Here is a 23,470-nt window from a genome sequence, read left to right as displayed (position 1 = left end):
AAGACGTGGGCGTCCTGCCGTTGTCTTAGTCCCACAGACGTCCTTCGGCGTTCGTGGATAAATCGGGAGAAAGGAAGGACTGTGAGACCGAGCACGACTCGCGCAGAAAGTAGGTCAGCCTTTGCAGCTCACATTCAGACACCGACACATTTTGTCGACGATGGTTTTAGACAGAGGTGCACATTTGGAAAGCAGGACGTTTCAGCAACAGGTGCGAAGTTGGGCCTTGACTTCCTACCGGTCGTTACATGACGACTTTAAAATCCGTTTACGATTTTAAAAACATAATAAAATAGGCAAGTAACACCACAACCAGCATTAAGAGAGATACCCTGCAACTGATCCTGACACCATAAGGAGAACCTAAGAGAAGGGAGTGGATACTTTTGTTTTTTCTTCATTGATGATAAAGAAAAATAAGCAGTCAGTCATTGTGAATTTTTCCCCATAGAGGAAAGTATATGTGCTACAATACTCAGCATGGTCTGTGCTGCAGATTACATTTCCCTTGTTGCCTGGAAACAGGTTGGGCTTTAGAATCTTAAGGCTGCTGGCAGGACTTCTTTATCCTTCAGCAGTTTCTACCGGTTTAATTGTCGTAGCGCTATTGAGGTGTTTTCACCGGTTATCCTTACAGGCTAACATAATTTACACACTCTTAAGCGACTAAAAGGAAGTTTAGTCTCCTATTTACATAATTTGCCATTTTTTTTCTTCCTAAATGAAGACTGGGATTGGGAGACAGAAGCACTGACTGTGCTCTTTCCACTGTGGCCATCGCCCAATTCAGATCAACTTGTTAGTCTTCTTGGTCGCAGCAGGAAGTCACATTTTCACAACAACTGGGCAATTAACAGGAAGCAAAATATTCAGCAGGATCCACAGAAGAACGAGACGGGGAAAAATATTGCCATGACAACCTGTCATCCATCTGTAGCTCTGTCCTCGGAAACACATTTCAGGTGCGGCAAACTCGTTCACTCCAGACTTCTCAATGCAGATAGTTCAAAAGAAAAAAACAACAACAATGTCCCAGCTTCTGCTTAGTAGCTTAAATAACACTCTCTCCAATATTACGTAACCCTGACCAACTTGTGTTACCTGTAAGCTTTCCGATGTCATAAGCTTCAGATCTGTCTGATAGGTCTGGTTATCTCGTCGGATCGAGTTTAGAATGAGGATCTGAGTTCTGAAACAACTCAAGCTGTTTGGTTTTGGCTCCTTCCTTCCAGTGCAAAATTTTGTTCAATTTGGTTTATTTGAATTTAAATCTCAACTATTCCCTCGCAGCTTTAGTTGTTGTCTCTTATATAAAAGGGCGTTGCTTCTAATTGTTTCAAAAATAAAGTACAGGACATTACGCCACAGGACAAAAACGGATCGTAGTCTTTTAATTGGTCGGACTTAACTCGACCAGGAAGTGACTCTCTCTCTGTGACGCTAAGGTTAGCGTCCATCTCTTCTCACCAGTGCATCGGTGAAGCATCTGCCGAGGAAATTTATTATTCCAAGCTCTGTTCCTGACAAGTATGCTTTTCCTTTTCAGCTCATGCAAGGCAATGCATCTTCTTAAGCTCACTTATAAACACCCCCATCTGCCACAGAACCCAGAAAATTTCCGTGCAAATCAAACAGCAGTTTTTCTTCTACGTAGTGTTTTATGACCAACCTCATGATGAATCCAGGAATTCCTCTATAAAACTTGCTAAATATGTTCTTTTAAAATAGTTTTAATGCAGTTTTACAGTTGGTTACAGACATAAACAAAGTTGTCATCAACGTTTCATTGGAGAAGCACACGGGACCGATGTACAGCAGAATCCGCGCCACGGACAGCAACAACCTACAGCTCCGGTTCAAATGAGGCTCGAAGGCCATCGACGCTCGGGCACGCCACGTCTCCTTCACCGTTTCGACTAATTCTGAGATCGTGTTTGTAGAAAAGTCGTATTGTGCTCAACAGAAGATGCTCAGTCCAATTTATTTCCTCTTGTTTCAGTTTGAGATAACGGTCAAAGGTGTTAATCAAGAAGTGCTGGGTTAGATTTTAGTGGCACTTGATGAAAATGTTGAACAATTTTGGAGTTATTTTAATATACTTCTATGTGTTTTGAAAATCTGAGGCAGTGAAAATGTCTATTTTGTAGATTCGGAATTGACAAGACATTAACATTTTTGAGATGTGCCACGATTTCCTGCTGGGTTCAAGATGTGTTTTAATCAAATATTATCACTATCAGTATGTCACATCAAACACCTCATTGACACTTAATGGCCATCTGAGTTGATTGGTCACAATAACTCTAGACAAGTTAACAGTCGGAGCTGATTTGGAGCCACAGGTCTTTGGAGAACTGTCAGTTGGGAGAAAAAAGATAGAAATGGCACATAATAGTCTTAGAAAAGTAAGTAAAAAGACCCACACTTGTTCTGATTCGATGTATTCACATACCTCTGTAGCAAATATTCTGATTTCAACTCATCTTTCTACATTTTTGGCCATTTCGACTCAGAAGAAGCCCAGATCTACGGGTTATTAATGACCTGAAGAACCAGGAGAAGTTTTTTTTTGTTTTTCAAATCAAAATATTTATTTCATCTGATTGTATCAATCACAGCCCAGCTGGTCAAACAGAGCAAGCAGCTTCACAAAGCTGGTTACAAAGAACAACTCATGGTCCATTGACCTTGAATCTGAAGATTTACTCTGAAAAGGAAAAAACTGCTGATAATTCCAGATGGGACGGAAGCGTTCCCACCGCCGTCACGGCTTCCCTCCCTCCCCGGCATCTGTGGGTACATCAGGCGAGCTGGGGTTTCTCCTCGTGTGCCGCTTCACGGTATTGCTTCGTCTTCTTCGGCTAATCTACTGCACTAACACGAGCGTTCAACCTCTAAGATACAAAGCTAAACAACTGAGCAGATTAACAGTGACAGAAAGTTACAGAGACTTGGATCCTACGCGTGTGGGTTCTGGACGGAGTATGGCAACCGTTCTTTTTTATTATTTTTATTTTTTAAACTGTGATGCTGAGGTTTCTGATCTCTACGGGTCGGTGAAGGTGCTTACCGATAAGAAAAGATGGGTCAGAGTTAGAGGACCACACCAACGTTGCCGGAGTTCCACCGACTGATCGCTGCAAAATCAGATCAGGGGGTCAAACTTTGAAACATTCATGTTGTCCATCAGGTTGGGGTTTTTTTTCTGCAAGAATGTTCTTGCGCAGCTTTTTTTGTTCTGTTTTGTTTTGTTTGTTGGTTGGTTAAAATGTTGATATGCAGAAACACAGCTGTAGACTAGCACGTGTCATGCAGGTTTGCCGCATGGAATTCCAGTAGCAGGAGGCGAGAAGGTGAGGAGCGGCAGCGAGGAGAGAACGAGGCCGCCGACGTCCAGTGTCCTGCGGGAGGTGCTCCTCTAGAAGGTCAGCACTGAAATGGGGTGGGGAGGGGGAGGACAGTCACTCACGGTGGCAGCCTTCAGCTTCGTCCGGTGGGAGCGGCATGCGGGGCGGCACGGAAGACGGAGAGGAGAAGGAGGAGAAGGAAGAGGAGGAGAGGAAGACCTCTCACTTACAGTCCACCTCCAGGATGGCTCTGACGGACCGCGTGAGCTCTTTCGCCTCCTGGGCGAGCGTGGCGGCGGTCCACGGGCTTTTCCTGTAGCGAGGGGGGACGCCGTGGGACGACGAGCCGGCTTTGACGTCTCCGGAGCTGCGAAAACAGGCGAGGCGGGGTCAGCGGAGGGAAAAAGTGCAACTCAAGGAGACCCCCCGGAAATACTCCCAGAGGATTCAAACTGACCACAAAACAGTAAAAAAGTGACTGATGGTTGTAGCAAAGGATTCCTTTACATCGGACACCATTGACTTTTCTTTTTCTCCCAAGGTTGATTAAGATTATCACTTCTGAAAACAGATAGCAGGCAGCATTAATCATAGCGAGGCACAGAATGGAGGCCTTAAACTAATAAGAGTTTTGTTTTTGGTAACACAGTGGGTGCTGGGTTAAGTTTTCCTTTTTTGTGTGGAGTTGGCATGTTCTTGCAGAGCAAGCCAGGATTTTCTTTGGGGACTCCGGATTATAGTTTAGATCTAAGGGCCAAGACCAACCAAAACAAGACCCAAAATTCTAGATGGATTGGGGCAGAATTATGTGCTTGATGGTTTGAATCCTGGTGTTACAGTACAAATAGAGACATAGATAGTTAACCTGTTGAGGAAATAAAGAAGGTGGGGTGACGAAAGTAAATCAAACTGTAAACAAAGGCAGCGCACTGAATGCAAACGCTGTGGGTGGGATTCATAACATAACAAAGGATAGCATAACATGAGGAGCAAAAATAAAATGTATTTTTACTTCCAATTTTTATTTTTAAGGTAATTGGGACTGAAATGCAACCTACCCAACCAGATTCAGTGCAAATTGTTCCTCAACTTTTGGGGGTACATTCTACAGGTGTTTTTTTTGTTGGTTTTTTTTACAGTGTAGTAAAACATGTCGCTCACACCTCCTTTCTTGATTAAAATTTAAGACACTTTTCAGTATTGAAGCCTCACCTTTGCTTTTCCAAGCATACGTCTTGTTATTGTGTCCATCCTGCATTGAAACCTTCAGCTGCCTGTCAGTGATGCCTTTGAGTTTGATGTTTGTTGCACCTGTGCAACAAACATCTAACCTGATGAAGTCAGGCAGAAGTTAAACTGCAATATAGATCATTTCTCTGATGATTTTTTTTTCTTTTTATAAACTAATTTTGATTCTGAACTGAGCTCTGAGGAAATATGACTTTAATCTGTGTCAGAATACAAAAAGACATTGAGGAAGCTAGACCAGGCCATTTATTTCTGACAAAAAAAAAAAGAAATTTAACAATACTTCCTTTATTGAATCTATGGATCAGACAACGAGTGGCCTAGAAAACGAACAAACCAGAGAGTAAAAATAACAGAAATAGGACCGGGGGTCCGCTATGGGGGGTAGAGTGTCCAGCAGTTATGAAAGCTCAGGTGTCCCACTGACCTGCAATGAAATAAAAGAAGCTGGCAGGAGGTTTCATAGGTGGATGACTTAATAGCATGACCAAGTGACCGGATTTACAGAGTCCACCTTACACAAGCTCTCAGGGAGATAAACTGGGATCAAAACACGGTGGAGGAACAAAAGGATGAGGGCAGATGGAAGGAAATATGAAAGATAAACAGGCAAAATAAGAAGAGAAAAGGGAGGAATAACAGGAGAGATTATGAAAATAAGCAGGTTTAAAACAGGTGAATAAGAGCATAGATGGAAAAAAAATTATATATATATATATATATATATATATATAAGAAAAGGAAAACTCAAAACAGATCAAAAGGGACACCAGCATCACAACACAACATCAGAAACGTTAAAAACAAAAAATAAATAGCAGGATAAGGAACTTGCACAAACAGATCTGCGGTGAGGAAGTGGAAGGAGAGAAGGAAATGAGACGAAAGATAATTTATAATCTTAAAAAGTTGTAAGAGACAAGGGAATGTTATGCAATTTTGGATTATGAAGTGAACCCGTTAGCATGTTTTGTGGTGATCAGGGTTATGTGTTGGTGGTTAATAAATAAAGATCAATAACTGGATAGGGAAGAGTGATTGGTGACCTCTTACTTGGTGGAGACATTTCGTAATGCCGCCGCTCACAGCGGGAGCCCATTACCGGGAGCCAACCGGTGCTCTGCCTGAGCTGAAGTGGGCCAAGCCGGACCACTGAGTGTGTGCGAAGCCCAGACTAATGGGCTCTCTGCTGGAGACGTCATTACATGACTGAGAAACACGTCTCAGTTGCCTTTACTTCTAACTTATTTCCTGTGGACTGAACGTGCAAAGGGAACTTTCCTGAACCTCGTTTAGACTTGTTGAAAGTCATAAAGATGTTTAATGAAATTGTTAATTTGTTATTTCATTGATGTACAGAGAAACTGACACCCTGTGTTAATGTGCAGGAAACAATTTACCTAACCAAAGTCCATTATTAAAAAAACAAAACGAAACTTTGGAGTAATGAAAAATACGGAGAACGAATTATGAAGACATAAGAAAAACAGTTTTTTTTTTTTTTTTTACCTTTTTAAGAATTTGAAAAATAAGAACACATTTATTAATTCCATGATAATTTCCTTTGATTTGTATCTGTTTTGAAAAATTTTAATGAGAAAATGGTAATAACACTTTAAACAAAACTAAAATTGGTTCAAGCATATATTTTTCAACTACAAACACTAGATGAGGATAAAAGTATTTAGTTTTTACATGTTTACATGTGTTGCTGTTTAGAAAATGAATGCTTAAATACTTTATTTTTTTATCAGTCCCATCACTATAATTGTCTGACTTTGTTTTTTTTTATATTACAGAGAAAAACAAAATTATAATAATTTAAAAAAAAAAAGTAAAAAAAAAATTTATGGGATTTTTTTCCTGTTCAAACATTTGTTTACATATTTTCCCATCTGTACATGACTTGTATGTATATTTAATGTAGAACTGCCTTAACACACGCTACATGTGTATATCAGCAGCAACAAAGCAGAACACGGTGGTAAAGGTACACACACATGCACACAAACTGTAAAACGACGAGCAAAACTAACATGTAGAGATGAAGGTTGCTGGTTGCTACGGCAACCGTTTCCCCCAAGGAACCGGACTCGTTAGTGCAGACTCTAACGAATAGCAGGCAGCCAATCAACCTTTTGTCACTCTGAGACACACACACACGCGCACACACACAGACGGCTTTGAAGTGTATACCTGTAGCTCTTTGTGGGTCCGTGACTTTCCAGCAAAAAGTCCTGAACGTTCTGCAGTGAAAGGCAAAAAGCAAAACAAGAAACGTAAACTCCACAACGATGATCAAGGTTTAGATTCAGGGTTTGGTTTAACCCTCTCACCTCCACAAAACTTAGTAGCTTTCCCGTTGACATCTCAAAACCCTTTTTGGCCGTTTCACTCTTCCGTAGCTGACACTCCAGAATAGCCACCTTCTTCTTAAGCTCGTCGGCTTCCTCCTAGGTTAGAATGTAAAAATTCACGTCTCTCAACAAAACTAAACTAATTGTCAATATTGTACAGAGCTTTATGTAATTTGTTAGTAGGATGATATTTTCTCCAGTAGATCCGTTTTAACACAAAGGATTTCTTTTAGCACCATGATGACTCTGTGATTGGCTACCTTCTTGGTCATTGCTGGATGCTCCACCCTTTGAGTCTTCAGCTCGGCGATTTCAGCCTCCAGCAGGTGGATGACCTCCTCGTAGTCCATCTCCATCCCTCTGGCCTGCTTCTGGGCCTCCTCGGCCAGCTGGATCCGGGTCCTCAGAGTCCGACTCTCCTCTGCTCCCACTTTCGCTTCCTGGAGAGAAAACGTGATGAATGTGGAACATCAAGTCTTCAGGCAAACAAATTGCCCAGTGAACGCTCAACAGGGTTTGCAGGTCCACCTTTGCTCATAAATCTGCCTAAATTTCAAATGTTGGTCAGGCTACCAACATCTGAGCGTCTTGTAGTCATTGGCTTATTTCACAAATATTTAAAACTATGATGCAGACAAATTTCATGACAACCTCATGTTGTCGCGCCTCTGAGATGTCCAACGAAGAAATCAAAGCCCTGCATCGGCTGACTTACTGACTTGCAGGTCGAGACTGCTTGCACACTTGCTCTGAAGTGAATCGGGGGCTATGGGAAGTTTCTTTGACCTTACAACAGCGAGTTTGAGAACTCGTGTATGCAGAAAAACAGCTGGCTTGATTTGTGATTTAAGAATAAGCACAGAAAATATGAGGGGTTTGTTTTGCTAAAGCAGGTCTAGAGGCGTTCATGAACTCCTCTGTGTTATTCTAGAATGAAATGTGGGACTCTGAAAAACTGAATTTTTACACGTCTGCACGCCTGAATGCAGAAGAAAATCTACCAAAGAATGGCTGAAAGAGAAAAGAATGAAGGTGTAACGGCCTGGTCAAACTGTTGCTAAACCTGGCACCAGGTGTGTGATGATCTAATCAAGCTGTAAAAAAAAAAGACAGCCATTTTCACTATTGTTATTTTACATTAAATGTCTCAACACCAAGAAAAGGAAATAACAAAAGGAGACTTTTTAAACACAGTAAGCAAGTAAATGTACTCTTTTATAAGTCAAAGAAAATGTTACATACCTTCATACGGAGATAAATCCATATCACAATATAGATATTTTTTTAAAAAAAAGCTTTACTATTTCAGTAAGCACTGTCTAATGAACCAAAGATACCTGAGGTGTGTAACTCAGTTGGAAAACGTGTAAAGCTTAGTTTATGTGCTGTGTGTGACTTCCTTTTTATGACTGAAAGGAAACAGCACACAGCACATGAATTGTCGACTTAAGATATTTAGACTTTTGACCCGCAGGACACAGGGGCTTTTACTATGAGTCAACAAGGTTTTCTGAAAATCACAGCTGAGTCAGAGAGGAAACTTTCAATGTCGGTTTAATTCAACAATCACTTCAAGGCCGACCATACGAAAATTGTTCCTTCAAAAATCTGGAAGCATCAATTCTGTTCAACTCTCCCATTCTCACGAGATATTAAATTTACTTATTCATCTTTTTCTTAACAATTTGCCCTTAATCTCTTTGAAAATGAATGATAAACTCTGTGGTCTATCTTTGAATTTGCTTCAGCTTGTTTGTGCTGAATATTTGGTTTCAAAACAAGCCGTTTGCTGGAACACACCGACTGTTGGTGTTAAAATTAGACTCTTTCAGCTGGGTTTGTTGTGCAGAGGCCATTCAGAATGCACTTGAGCTGCAAGGGGGGTGTTAGGGTAACTGCAGGAACCCTGCTATGACGGTCTATGCCTCCAACTGCTGCCTCGAGGGCCCGTGAGGGCTGACCTCCAGCTGCAAGGTCAAAACAAGCAGGTCAACACACTAACCCGCTACTCACTGGGAAAAAGAGGAATTAGGGAAAAAAAAGAAAGCACAAACTGTGCAACCGGAACAATAACAGAATGACAACGGCTAATCCTGGATTAGCTCAGATGAAAAGATGTTTTTCTTTGCTTAAAAATTTCGTAAATCTGGTGACTAACAGAGCAAAATACGAGTTTTAGGTTAATTGGTTACTCAAAGTTGACTCAAAGTTGTCTATCCTGTGAAAGACTGGTGAACTGTCTAATGCAGGGATGTCCAACGCGTGGCCCTGGGGGCCATATGAAGCCCTCTGGATGATTTTGTTTGGCCTCATGGTCGACAATTCAAGAATGGAGCGAATCCATGATTAAGTTGAGATTTTTTTACACACAAAATCTTCTTAAACATTTATTTATCTACAAGACAAAGTATTTGTCTTTTAATAACAATGTTTCTGTTTTCAATGATTATACTTTGCTAAAGCCAGCAACCTTTGTTTCAAAAAGGAAAAAAAGAAAAAGGAAAAGAAAAAATGATGACAGTAAATCCCAAAACGTACAGCAATTGTCCAGGACCCTCCATATGTTTTGGGTCATCCATTACTTGCAGATTCCTTTTCTACAAAATGTAGACTACTTTGATTTATCAAAATATTGTCTAATTAGAATATTATCAAGCAGATAAAAACAACAAATATCTCAAAGAATCGATTTTTTTCTGTTTTAATTTTATAGCGTGGCCCTCGAGTTTTCTCAACCGAATATTGGTCCTGGTTGCAAAACATTTGGACACCACTGTCTAATGACCCACATGTCAATAATCATATAAAAAAAGAAAATAACATGCAATTACAATGAGACTAATGTTGGGAAAACATTATAACGATGCACTCAGAGTTCATGTTCAGTGCTGCCAAGAATCTCCTCGTCTCTCCTGCGACTGTCCAACCAACAGATCGGAAACATCCCGCCAGAACCTCCGCTGGCTTCCTACATCTGTCAGCTGTGTCTAAATCTAGATATCGATCCATTTACGCAACACTACAGAAGCCGAGAGGCGGCGAAGTGGGAGCGAACGAGGGCGAGACCCTTCAGCTGTGAATCAGAACAAACGGGAGGAGGAACTATTTTAGAGCCCGAAAGATGAGCGAATGGAGGCCTCGCACTCCTCCAGCCGCTGAGTGGGTTCAACTCAACCTCCCACACTCACACACTCACACACTCTCATGTTCATGTGTGTGTGTGTGTGTGTGTGTGTGTGAGTGGAAGGCTCCACCTGCTGATCTATTTTTACAGAAACACTCAGAGTCATGAAAAATCTAAATTTATCAGACAGCTCTCCTGCACCACCTTCAAAACACAAAAATGATGTGATTTCGTTTCATATTGAGTTTGTGTTGCAAGAAGAGGAAAAAAAAAACCCCACAACAACAGAATGAAGAAATCTCACTTCTACATCCTCAAATATAAAACAAGACGATTCGTGTCCCTACTAAACTGAGCCTCAGGTAGTTTTAGTTTAGGAAAACTAAAGGAAAACTAAAACTAGGCGATTCTATTTAAAAGCAAATATTTCTCTAAAGTCCAATAGGTGAGGGGGGAAAGTTAAGATTAGACTGACCTGTTTGACCTTGTTGAGCTCATCCTCCAGCTCATGGTGAACTCTCTGAGACTCAACAAGCTGCTCCTATTGGAAATAAACAGAATGTGTTTTTTAGTTTGTTTGTTTTTTTTTTTTCTCCCTCGCCCCCAGAATCAAACCTGGAAGGTTTCACCACAATCCTCTAACATTTTATCAGACTTCAGCGAGGTCACCTGCAGTGTCTTGATCTCCTTCAGAGCCTCAATGTGCTCCTTCCTCAACTTCTCCATCTCCTCCAGGTCGTCCGAGTCTGACAGCGACGGCTGCAGGAAGAAACAGAGGAAATCAGGAATGTCTGGTGTAAAAATATCCCTGAGGTTCTTACTGGAGGACCCACTGTCAGAGGGGTTAAAGTTTTGGTACACATTTGTAATTTTTGTCTTTTTCTATTTAAAATCTCAATTTCAACTTTGGGATGAAGTCGTTAAATTGTAACTTTTCTCTGAAGATTAACAAAAGTTAGTAGGCGTTTTTGTTAAAAAGCCAGTGTGTGAAGTTTTAGACAAATCCCAGAAGTTATTAGCGGTCTCATTATTAACTTAAATAGTAAAAAAAAAAAAAAGTATATTTCATTTTACTTTTTAAAGTGATATGGATTATTTCACTTTGGAAGATGTCCTTTTTGTTTTGAAGATGTCAGTAGATGTTTTATTCAAAAAACCTAAAACGAAGCTTGCAGATGTTTTATGTGAGTTTTAGTCCGCAGATCCCAGCCTGAGCCGTTACCGGTGGGTTGGTTGGAGACTCCAGCAGGCTGGAGAAGTCGTCTGACGTGAACCTGGAGCTGGACTGGGTGCCGAACAGTTCCTCCAGCTGAGGCTTGAACAGTTCCCGGATCAGGCTCTCGAAGTCTGCAAGCGCAAATAGAAAGGAAGAGTTCAACAGAACGTGCCCTTTGGAAAAATCTCACCTGGTTTTTTTTTTTTTTATAACTGCATTAATCTGTTTTTAATAAGTTTTTATGGTGCCAGTTGAATAGGTTTAAACAGTAACAAAACTGTTTTGTCTTATGAAGCTCATTTAAGAGTAGATCTCAAATAAAACCAGGGTTTTTTTCTTTTATTTTTTTTTGCATTTTTCTGGGCCCGATCCTATAGAACAGGTTTTATTTGACAGATCTGCCTTAACTATTCCCTAAGAAATACTAAGCTGGTCTGTGATTCAATCCTATGTTAATGAATCTAGATGCATGCATGTCTTTAACAAACAAGTAGATGTAGAATAACATGACTAATCCCAAAGAAGAGCCAGTGAGGAAAACATTGTCACAAAAACAACATTACAAATGAATTAGTCACTTTACTTTAATTGTTTTGAGTAAACTGAAGGACATCACAGAATGTTTCCATCTGTTCCTAAGCAATAATATCCCTCTGCACTGAATGAGCAACAAAAATAAAAACCATTCAGTCCAGCAGGGGGAGCTATTGTAAACATGCAAGCTCTTTTTTTGTTTGTTTTTTTTACAGAAATGTGGAGAAGTTTGGAGAATACCATCTGTGCTCATAAATGCAGGGCAGTCACAAGGTTATCATATCAGATGTAGAACTTTTCAATGAACATAGTTTTCTCTAACAATTTGTGTGGTCGGCACATGAGGGTCAGTTCTATTGAGATATCTTTCACACATATTTTCTGCCAAAAGTGACTGGTAAGGCTCATTTAGATATTTCACATACCTTAATTAAGATTTTAAGATTAGTCAGTTACAAATTAAGAGGAAATATAAATTGTGAACAAGTACAGATTAACTTCTAACACAATACGAGTGCCTGCTTCAACATGCTAAAACAAATGTTTTTAGCTATTACTCAGTATGGAACAAACCATAATGCTAATAAAGACAACCTGTTAAAAAAATATCAGACTGATGCATATTTTCTTTCTGTTGCTGCCGTTAGATCCTTTACGTGAAACATTAAATCAGAATTAAATTAAATCAGATAACTGAATCAGGGTAGAGATCCACGTCATGCTAGTAAACCTAGCATAACAAAACAAATGAAAGCATGCTAAAAGTCAAAGCTTGTTGCTATTTGAATCTCCTCCATGTGAGTGTGAAGTGAAGGATGATGGGAGTTGTTGTCGTACCTGTGAAGGCCACTGTTCCAGTTGGATCGGCTCGTAGTCTGGACCTAAGAGCCTGCCGCTGCGCATCTGTGGGCTTCAGACCGATTAGATCCAGCGCCTGAAACACACACGCATACACAGATCAATACACACAGCTAGGGGTGGTGAAAACATCGATCGGGAGCTACACTGATGTGCTTCACTCTCGTTCTCTTCACATGTTTTTATAGGTTCTACTGTGATCACAGTCTGAGGATTGGGATGTCCCGCTGATAATTCTGCAGTGGAACAACAACAAAAATCAAAACTTTTCTTCCTTTACATTTGAATCAGGCCTGAAACTGACCTGCTCCAGTCGTTCCAGTTTGAATCGACAGCTGGAACTGAGCGAACATTTCCTCTGAGGTGGCTGACTGCTCCCAGAATCTGAAACACACAAACACAGATTTATGTTACCTGGTGGAAAAAATTTATATATTTAAATATATTTTAAATGTGCTGCATTACATTTTTAGTATGTAGTCAAGTGGATATATTTGTTAAGATTATATTAAAAAATGTAGGATACATTTTTAAAAACATGCTTCTGTGCTTTTTTTTTTTTAATGTAATGTGATGACTAATGATGTTTAGAACGCCAGGGAGCCGACTCTATTTATCTCATTGTAATGAGATATAGTATTCACATTTCCCTTAAAGTGCAGCTGCTTTTTTTATCGTGTTAATTTTCATAAGCATGTTGTCACTTAGCATATTTATTTTTCACAAGGGTTCCCGTCACTGTTCAAGTTTAATCAGTTTTTCACGCTTTTACAGAGAGTTCAAATTCAAACCTCAAAATATCACTGAGAAATAATGGTTTTGTTAATTGTTGTCTTACATTTTTCCACAAAAATTACAATTAATAAAATCTTGATATAAATGGGCTACTTTAAAAAAAAAAAATAAATATATATATATATATATATATATATATATATATATATATATATATATATATATATATATATATATATATATATTGATTTTTATCCTGAACTATACTAGGCTGACCTGGAGGAAGGGAAAACGAGACAGAAAATTATAAAGGAAAAGAAAACAAATGAACAAAAATGTAAAATTAAACTTAAATATACACCCAAAGTGTAAAATGGTGAGTATATTTTACTCGAGTGAATTCATGTCGTGACGTCAAAGACGAAAATCGGGATGAATTAACATATGGAGGGAGACCTCAGGATTCCTCGCACACAGAGACGTGGTGGAGCTTCACACCTAGCTGAAGCCAATCGCAGCCCAGACCTCCCGCTCGCATCACTTCCTCCTTCCTCCTCGGACCATCTGCTTCGCTGCGACTGTAAGGCCACAGTTTGGAGGCGCTCGGCTGTTCGCAATCTGTTTGCGCTTACAGTCAGGGGGTTGTGGCGAAGCGACACGCCGTGACATCACAAGCAGCTCAGCATTTAAATGAAAGGAAGGGCGGATGGATGTATGAGCAGGTTGGGTCAGAAACTGTGATGTGTTCACATGTATTTACGTCCGCAGGGTGTTAGGTCCTGGGCAGGTGGTTTGTCGATCAGATAGGAGGTCAACAAAACAAAAAAATAAATAAATAAAGGTTCAACTGGAATGATGCTTCAGCTACAGTCACGGTAGGAAAAAAGCACACCCTTTTTTATTCTTAATGTTTTATAATTCAGAAAGTATTCAAAAATAATTAGCTCTTTTCCAACATTCAAAAATAGTTTCAATCTGTTCAGTGTATAACAATGACAGACAATGTCTTCTCCGCTTCCAGACTTACACAGGAAGGTGTGGAAGAAAAAAATGGGAACATTTTGATAATTAAAGAGATGTCTTGACTTCATCTTTCAAAGGAAACATCAGATATTTATGCCTAATCATGTTTTTCTTTCAATAAGACTATTTAATTTCACTGAACAAAAACGAAAAAAATTATTAACCACATAAAAAAGAGAACTTTCTCCTGCTAAAAGAACTTAGCAGGAATAACTAAAATGCATAGCTATTCCTGCATTTTCAATTTCACAGCAGCAAGAGAATGCTGTAGATCATTATATTTTATGGTCTTTGTAGATTTCATGTAAAATCCTACAGTCTTCTTACAGGGTTGAATTTGGTTGGACAAAAAAGACCTGAGCATGTTGGCAGTTAATTTCTAAGTTAGATCAGATGCAGAGCTCTTGGAGATTTTTTATCAGACTCATAATCTGTTCCAATCTTCTAGTATTCTAGTCTCTCTGTCGGGTTTCGAATGATGTCCTAACATTTCCTCACTACTGTATACAGATAAAACTGTTACACTTTTACTAGGCCTTTAGTATTTTGAGCGTAAGGTTTGGGTTTTTGTGAATATTAAGTAGATTTCATCATGTGGTGCAGGGGATGGCTGTTGGTTTCAGGAGTTTCAGCTGAAACTGAGGTTTCAGTTTTACAGCTCGATCCCACCATCATCATGTTAGAGGAAAAGCAATGTGAATCAAGCTTCTAGTTGCAGCTCTGTAAGTATTACTATGCGCTGCCGGCTTTGTGACTGCAACAGTGAGATCTCCTGAAGAGTTTCTGTGGGTCTCCAGGTTGTGTTCAGTTCTCCTCATTTAGCCGGTTTGAATCTTCATCAGAGCTAGACGGAAACTCACCAGGGTTTGTGTCGGCGCTGCTGTCGCTCTGTGGCACTGAGGAGACTCCCGTCTGCTCTGTTCTGCCTGGAGCGACTCGCACCTAAAAAAAAACAACAGGTCAAACGTCGACCAGTTCCTCCTCGTATCAGACAGAAACATCTAAAGTTAGACAATACAGATGCTGTGGCCCATCCATCTCGTGAATCTCAGACCTGCGTGATGTTGACCGGCGGCAGCGTCTCGCAGGCGGGGTTCCTGCTGGAAGTGATCTTGGTCACCATGGTTTGCTGCGGAGCCGTGGAGCCCAACCCAAGGGCCTTTGTCTGGGGTCCGGCTCCGACACCACACCCCTGCAGACAGACGGGGCTGTGGGAGCCGCTGCTGGAGCTGGACGACGACCTCCGCCTGATGAAGGCAATCTCTACCGTGGGGTCTGGTCTGCAACGCAAACATAAGGATGCGTTCAAACACTGTTCTTCCCCCGGACCCCTTTGAGCCTCGTCGTCACAGAGACACTCATAAATATTTCTGCTGTTCGGCTTTGATCCGCCATCGGTCTGACTGGTTTCGCTCGTGTCGAACCTGAGTTTGGTGCGCGTCAGGATGCTCCGGGCCTCCTCATTCGTCACTCCGATAAGAGACTCTTTGTTGATGGACACCAGCTGGTCTCCCACCTGCAGCCGGCCGTCCTGCAGCAGAACCACAGGAATTATCAAGATATATATTGTGCAAATCTGTCCAAAATTAGATCGTGTTCATTTTTTTAAAATAACAGGATGTGCCATTTTGTTTAACTAGTTCAATAATTAAATCAATCTTACACCTGCAACAACAACATGTATGTAATACATTATAAGAGTGAGTCTGGAGAGCAACCGGCTGTCCAGTTGGTATAATAACCACAGAGAGTTTTTCTGTCTCTACCAAAACTGGTCTTCAGTCTGATGCTTTGGTCTCAAACATCCTCTTTTTTGAAAGACAATTTCATCTACAGAAACTTCAGAGTTAATTTTATTTATTGTTTCTGTTGTTTTTCTTATTTATTTTGGATAATGAAAATGTCTTCCAGTTTCAATGTTTAAATGTTCATCAGAATTTCAAGTTTATCGGGCTTCAGGAATGCGTTCTTACATTATTCTTCCATTATTCCTATTATTTTACAACAATATTTTTGTTTATCGCAATGAGTTCTGGGACAATTTATCGTCTAGCAAATTATTCAAAAACAAGGTATCATTCCCTTCCATTTCACAACTATGCACCACTTTGTAAAGAAGGTTAATAGGTCTGGAAACTTTTGCAAGTCACTGTGTCAATATTTATGCAACAGCTTTCATCGAACAGAGTCTCTTCCTCCCAATTCATGTTTCCATCTCTGGCGATTTTGCTTTGATTATAACAAAGCATTCAGTGAAAGAAGACTCTGACCTTCTGGCAGTCTCCTCCAGGCACTATTTCTTGAATGAACACCATTGGTCCTTCAGCTCGGTTGGCCCCTCCCTTGACGACGAGTCCCAGGCCTGTTCCCTTGGCGACACATATCAACTGAATGACGCTGTCACTGCGGGAAAGAGGAGAAGAGACGACGGGATGACAGAGATTAAACTCAGAGCTCGGAGTCAGCCGGAGAGCCACCTAATCTTCATCCATCCTCCGCTTCAGAACTGCTGAAGATGCTCTTCGCTATTTTTAGTTTCTGCTGGTGTTTCCGTGCAGCTCAGTCGCAGTTGGACAGTTTATGTAACCAGAGACAAACTTTCTGGAAGTGCAGAATGAACGTGAATGTCACTGAACAGACAGCAGAATGAATAAACCAAGTACTCCAGGGATTTGTTCGTCTGCTTCCCTTATGGAAGAAGCTCGACGTTTTTCAAAAGCTTACAGCCAAGCTGAAAATTTTCTCTTGAGAAAATATGCTCAGAACTGTCATGCATATTAATGAACACTGAATTTGCTTTTAAATATCAGCATTCGGCTTAACATTTCTGTAAATTAAGGAACAAACTAGTATTTCTGCTCAGCCTCTGTCATTTTTCTCAATTTTCAGCTACCACACATGGTGCAACCTGGACACAATGGGGGATAGAAATAAATTACATCCACATCTACCACCAGGGGGCGGGATGGGTGGCATAATGGTTTATCAGGCAGCTCCTGAAGCATCCAACAGATCAGAACAATGAGTGAAGGTTAGCAAACACACAGAATGCATCATACTGGTAGATTAATGTACCAGAAGTTTGAAAGAACACAGCTCCATCTGTCATTTCTGAGTTACTTCTGAAGTCTCGGTCTGCAGGTTTCACCAATTCAGATTACAAACTTTTTAAGACCATTAGGAATGGAATTTAAGACCAATAACACAACATAAATGTACAGAAAAAGGGAAAAATAATAAACTGTATGGGCTGGCAACAGAAGTGAGCCAATGGCTTTAATTCAGATAACGGATTTGCATTATAAAGCCATGATGGACGTAAAAACAAAAAATAAAAAACTAGCTAGCCAGCAATGGAAATATTAGCAGCTAGCTACCAGTAGCTGCAAATGCCACTGCATGTGACGCAAACTTTCACGAAACAGGTAAAGTCCCGCGAGAAATCCTACCGCAACAAAAATTTAAGACATGTGATTAGCGTGTTCACGGTCAACTTATTTCCTGAATGAACACAAGACATTTTAACATCTTAATTTTAGACACATGAATTGTAAGGATGCCCAGATGCCCTGAATCTGCTGCGTGCGTCGTCCTACCTGAAGGCGTGTGCCGGAGTGTGCACGGTGTAGGCCGGGGTGGTGGCGTAATGCGGAGCGTGGCTGTAGGCGGTGATTCCTTCTTTAGGACTGAGTAGCTGTGGGCTCTCCGACCGGGAGGAAGACGAGGAGGACGCCGTGTCCGTCAGCTTCCCTGAATAGAAACAGAAGAAGCTAGCATGAGCACAGGAGCAAAACAGTATTTTAAGAATCGAACTCTTTGTTAGGATAAAAAAAAAACTTGCATAATAGGAGAGAGACCTCTAAAAGCATTTTTATTTTTTTTTAAAAAGACATGTTGGATGAATGAAAAGCTTCTCAAAATCGATGTGGGTATGTTTAAAAGCTCCGAGGACACAAAAATAATTTTGAAAAAGGAAAAAACTTGTAAGTTTATTGCTGATGAAAAAGTACTAGTTCCATTTGTAAATTATTTCACGTATACCAAGACATGTTCAATCAATATTACGGTATTATTTACTTAAAACAAGCCCCTATCTGTTGCTGAAAAGTTACTTGTAAAGTAGTTTTGTCTTAATTCAATCATACTAAGACTATTTGCATTAGAAACTAGACCAAAAACACTGGATAAGATTTTGTGGTGTTGGAAACTTTTCCAAAGAGCTAATTTCCATCAGGCTGTAGAAGCACCAGTATTGTTGAAAAGGATTTGGAGGGTGAGGATGCTCTGACAGAGAAAAAAGTAGACAAGAAATATTTTTGTATTTCTTCAAACTTGGGATACTTTTAAAGAAAGAGGAGATCGTCTTAAGTACAGATTCTCTGAGATTTTTTTTGGGAGAGGAAAATGTTTTTTGAAATGTTTCCTCAGGACGTTTCCTCCAGCCGTCGGTTCTTTGAGCGATCGTCAGAGAAGCGAAGCTGTTAGATGCGTCTTACCTGTGGACAGCTGCGTTGGAGAGATTCTTCCCGACGCCGTGACGTTATTGGAGCTGTACTTCTCCATCAGCTCAGCAAACTCCCTCCTGAAGGACACACAGATGCATCAGGCTGATGGGATTTCAGCACAGAATGATGTGGATAAACAGGATGTGCAAGCCACTTTTTTACAAACATACTCTACTGATACCTTACATTTTTCAAAGTTTGCTTGGGATTTTTACTAAGTTGCAGATAAATTTAGGCAACTCCAGATAAAATCTTACTGGAAATGCAGCAGGAAATTTCAAAATCGGTTGAAGCAAACAACATTTATGTCTCTTCCTCTCTCTATTGGTTTCAAACATGTTTTATTTTTTGGATTCGTCTGAAAGCATGAGTCTATAAAACTTCAGCTGCAGCAATGTCTCTATTTCTAGGTTTTATTCCCTGTCTGATCTGTGAGTGTTTGTCTCCCTCACATGGAGGTCAGCCGGTCTCACAGCATCATCCATCACCGCCTGATCCGATTGGCTGTTAATGCCTTTTAAAGTGGATCTGCATGGCTGCAGATAAAAAACACTCAGAGATCAGGAATTACACGCTGATCCCTTCAAACCTCTGAATTCCTGCCAGTTTTTCTTTGTTCCAAACACTTCCTTATCTTTAGTTTCAGTAAGCATCATTCCTCAAACTTAACCTGAGCTGCGCAGATAGATAAAAAAAATAAATAAATTCTATAGTGGGTGAAACTCTAGAACATTTTGTTGAATTCTCAATTTTCCAGATGTTTTAGTAGTTTTGGTTCTTGTCTGAACATTTTGTTTTCTTCTGAAAGCTGCTGACGTTTGGTTTGATTTGTTAGGGTTCAGCTATTGTTGCAGACATTTTCCAACACGTTCCAAGTTGTGGCTAATCTGCATTTCTGCAGCTCTCCCTGAAGAAAAGGAAAGGGCAACACACAAAACTGAGATTACCTCATCTGCTTAAGTTCCTGTTCACAGTTCAATCTACAGACATCCCAACATGCACTGCTCCATTAATTGGCGCCCTCATAAGATTAAATCTTCTAAATAAATAAAGAGGATATCAACTTTGTATCTGTCATGGCTGAAAGTCATCTGTAATGTTTTCCCGTTTCTGAATATATGAGTTGTAATACAGTACATCTCAAGCTCCTGGATGTTACCACCTTTCCTCTAATGTCTTTTCAGAAAATAATGTGGAGTGGTTCACTATCGTTACTCAATATAGAGTAACTAAAAAGATTGTCAATTTTCCTCTAAAATGTTGCCAATATTTCCATTGCATGCGCTCTGAGATCTTTAGTCGACCTGACGGTCTTAAGCATCGTTTTCCCCTCGGTGCGGTGAGGACACACAGTCAAATCCTCACAGCGTGATTGCCTCCGGGGCGTCCTCACGGCAACCTGCAGATAATCATCATAATTTGTTTTTTAAAGTGTGAAACAAATCGCTGTAACAATGGAGGTTGGGCTGTGGGGCGACTGCGTGACGCGTCGTCGCAAAGCTGCTTCCGCAGCAACACTCTGCCGCTTTCGTAACAGAGAGGATGGGAGCGAACAGACAGAGGTGAGACGACCTTCTCTGTGCACTCACAACACGCTCTAAGCTACTAAACTTTTTTTTTTTTTTTTTTTTTCCACCAGCTCCATCTGTTCGCCTGCAGAGCGTGACCCTCACTAAGGACACAGACTGTTTCTGCTTAATTTGGGAATGCTGCTGTTGTTTGGGATCAATAAAAGGATTATCCCTCCGTATTTTACAGCTGAGTGCAGCACTGAGACTTTACTCACATTAAAAAACTCCCAAACAGCAGAGGGAAGAAAAACAAGAAAACAAGATTTTAGCTTTGTATTAAGACGTTTCTGTCCAGATGCTGCAGATTTGAGTCAATTAAAGGAGAACCTGCAGCAGTCTGGAGTGCATTCTGCATGACTGGTGCCTGTCACCATTTTATTTTTTTTGCTGATTGCAGCGAGTAGTTGTGCCGGAACCCCGTGGTCAGACAGCAGGGCGTCCTTATTGTGTCAGGCTGTGTTTGAGTTGAGGCTGAGGGCTGACGTGGAAAAGCACATGGGCCATCAGGGGGTCAGATCAGAGAGAACACAATGCATTTTTTTTCATGAGCAGACGGAGCTGGAGGAAATAGGAGCTGTCCATGCCGCGAAACATCAGCTGGTGTCGAGTAAACATCCCACCGGGAAGGAAAGTAAACTCTTTTTTCAGAATTCTCAAATGAACAAACATCTAATAAAGGAGCTGAAACCAAACCTGCCAACATTCCTGCACAATCCTTTTTTATACTCAATGTGCCTGTAGCTTGTTCCACATGCAAAGCAGTGATCAACTGATTTACAACAAGCTGACATGTCAGGAAGGGCCACCAGGGGGCATTAATTCAGGTATCAGAAGTAGAGTGACAGAGATGTGAGGAATTGTTCAAGTGTCTACAATAGATCAGAACATTGAGTGAAGTTCAGCCGACTTTGAACAGACGTCATAAACTTAGGCGGGGTTTCTGTCAGCCCGAGGGTTCGTGTTGTGTAACCATCTGACATGACTGTCTGGTGCCCCTTACTCACTCCTTCTGGGGCTGCTTTGGTTTCCATCTAAAACACCTGCTGTCGAAGCCACGTCAAAGAGATGAATGTTCAACAGTGACGCTAATTCATCTGGTCTTTAACACACACCTAAAAATAGTTATTGTTCAAACCTTAACAAGATGTGAAGCCAATCTTGTCCACCGATCTTATCTACCTCAGCAAAGGTCTAAAAATCAACCACTATTCTCACTATGCTCTTTCTGCTCTCCCATGAGAGGAGAGCAGACTGATGGTGGTCCAGTCCACCAAGTCATGTCTGCACGTTTGTAGTTAACAATAGTCAGCTCACTGTTACCAACTCAGCAACATTCTTGCTATATTTAGCAACATTTCAGACAAAAAAGAATTTGTATCGGCAATCGGCCAGAAAACTCCAACGCTAACCCTAACCCTAATCTTAAGATACAGTCAAACTGTTTTCTTGATAATTTATTAAACAGGATGAACATGCGCAGCAAAAGCAACTCCTCTAAACTAAAAAAATAATCAAAAATAAATAATTAAAAAACTAGGAAAACTTGTAAAACAATAAAACTATAAAAAAAACTGCAATATATTTAAATAACCCTATTAGTTTAGATTAATACTAACATGAATCATACTATAAACTGCACATGCTCTCTAAGAAAAAAATCTATATTTATTCATTTATTCACTGGTTAAGTGACTGAAAACATCTTTTAAGTGAAAATAATGGACAATCACTGTTTTCTAGAGGGTCTGATCGCTTACCTGGATTCGTCATCTCTGGCGACAAGCAACGACATGTGATTGGAGAGCGAGGCGCTCCTCAGGATCTCCACCGCCCTGACACACAAACAGCACGAGGTGTAAACGTCCAGCTGCGACACGCTCAAAAATCAGGCAGTGTACATCTTTAAGACGTCTTAACACTTGAGTCTTGAATTCTGTGATCTATTTTCTCATTTGAAGGCCCGAGTAATCAGAAGAGACTGAATGACGACTCTAATCGGTTTGTCTAAAAGAGATCAGCAGAAACTTGGACAATACCACCATCAAACACTGTCGACAGCTTCATCCAGAACTTTAAATCTGCATGAATGCCATAATATTTTGAGCTTCTTATAAATTGTTTCAACCATTCCTTTCCTCCAGTGCTTATATAAAGCTTAAAGAGCAACTGAAACGATATACTTACTATTTATTTAAATGTCTTTTAGCAGTTTATAGATAAACCTCCTAGTTTTTGAAGCCATTAACAGCGTTCTTGCATAACTCTGCATCACTCTACTGGTCAGAAATAGAAGTAGACATGGAGTCCATTTTAAGGGTAGTCCATAAATTTTCAATGGGATTTAGGTCAGGGCTTAATGTTAGCCTGCTTTCTATAATCCAAAACCAGTTTGGGATCATTGTCCCATTAAAATACCAAGTTTCAACCCTCCTGCCCGGGCTGTGCTCCACAGGTGAAATTAAGTTGTTTTGACTGCTCAGTAGCAACCAGGAAACACCAAGACTCAAGCCTGGCACAGCCTGGAAAGCATCTGAACACCTGCGTTACTCTCCATACTGAATCCAGTGTGGAGAGAGAAAAAAAGAAGATCCGCTCCAAATCAACAGCTGAAATCTCTGGCTTTGGAAAAATCTTGATGGCCAGATGAGACAAATACAGACAAAAGTTTAGGTTTTTAAACCTCAGAACACGATACCAACAGTCCAACATGGCAGTGGCTGCGTCATGCTGTGGGACTGACAGCTCAAATAGTAGATGTAATGCTGTAATGCTGAAGTGCTATCTATGCACTCTGACGACTGTCTCCAAGTTCTTCAACTTCCCTAAAAATCAATAAGCAGCTTCTAGAATGGCCTATCCAAAGCCCTAACCTCAAATATATTCAAGATTTGTGAATTGTATTGCCAAAAAGGGGGATGTATTGGTGCAACAACCTAATTTAAATGACCTCTA

The 23,470-nt window shown here is 40.5% G+C and overlaps 1 protein-coding gene across 3 annotated transcripts in view; it reads right to left on the bottom strand.

Annotated features, from left to right (window-relative positions):
- stxbp4 (syntaxin binding protein 4) overlaps positions 1 to 23,470 on the bottom strand; it is a 36,119-nt gene that overhangs the window by 2,586 nt on the left and 10,063 nt on the right. The window contains exons 5-21 of one of the 3 annotated variants that reach the window (XM_081600200.1): positions 22,276 to 22,350; positions 18,939 to 19,024; positions 18,039 to 18,192; positions 16,713 to 16,845; positions 15,867 to 15,973; positions 15,497 to 15,722; positions 15,303 to 15,384; positions 12,989 to 13,068; positions 12,664 to 12,760; positions 11,299 to 11,423; positions 10,746 to 10,835; positions 10,552 to 10,617; positions 7,213 to 7,392; positions 6,932 to 7,048; positions 6,792 to 6,841; positions 3,578 to 3,714; positions 3,341 to 3,432 (exon numbers count right to left, since the gene is read on the bottom strand). In XM_081600200.1, the coding sequence (XP_081456326.1) occupies positions 3,419 to 3,432; positions 3,578 to 3,714; positions 6,792 to 6,841; positions 6,932 to 7,048; positions 7,213 to 7,392; positions 10,552 to 10,617; positions 10,746 to 10,835; positions 11,299 to 11,423; positions 12,664 to 12,760; positions 12,989 to 13,068; positions 15,303 to 15,384; positions 15,497 to 15,722; positions 15,867 to 15,973; positions 16,713 to 16,845; positions 18,039 to 18,192; positions 18,939 to 19,024; positions 22,276 to 22,350 (1,819 nt within the window). In that variant the 3' untranslated portion in view covers positions 3,341 to 3,418. Of the gene's footprint in view, positions 1 to 3,340; positions 3,433 to 3,504; positions 3,715 to 6,791; positions 6,842 to 6,931; positions 7,049 to 7,212; positions 7,393 to 10,551; positions 10,618 to 10,745; positions 10,836 to 11,298; positions 11,424 to 12,663; positions 12,761 to 12,988; positions 13,069 to 15,302; positions 15,385 to 15,496; positions 15,723 to 15,866; positions 15,974 to 16,712; positions 16,846 to 18,038; positions 18,193 to 18,938; positions 19,025 to 22,275; positions 22,351 to 23,470 lie in introns of those variants that run through there. The other 2 variants (XM_081600199.1, XM_081600201.1) reach the window with 2 other exon arrangements.

Source organism: Poecilia reticulata, chromosome 19, assembly GCF_904066995.2.
Source record: "Poecilia reticulata chromosome 19, P_reticulata-male-v2, whole genome shotgun sequence".
Lineage (NCBI taxonomy): Eukaryota > Metazoa > Chordata > Actinopteri > Cyprinodontiformes > Poeciliidae > Poecilia > Poecilia reticulata.
This window is presented reverse-complemented; position numbering and strand designations above follow the sequence as displayed.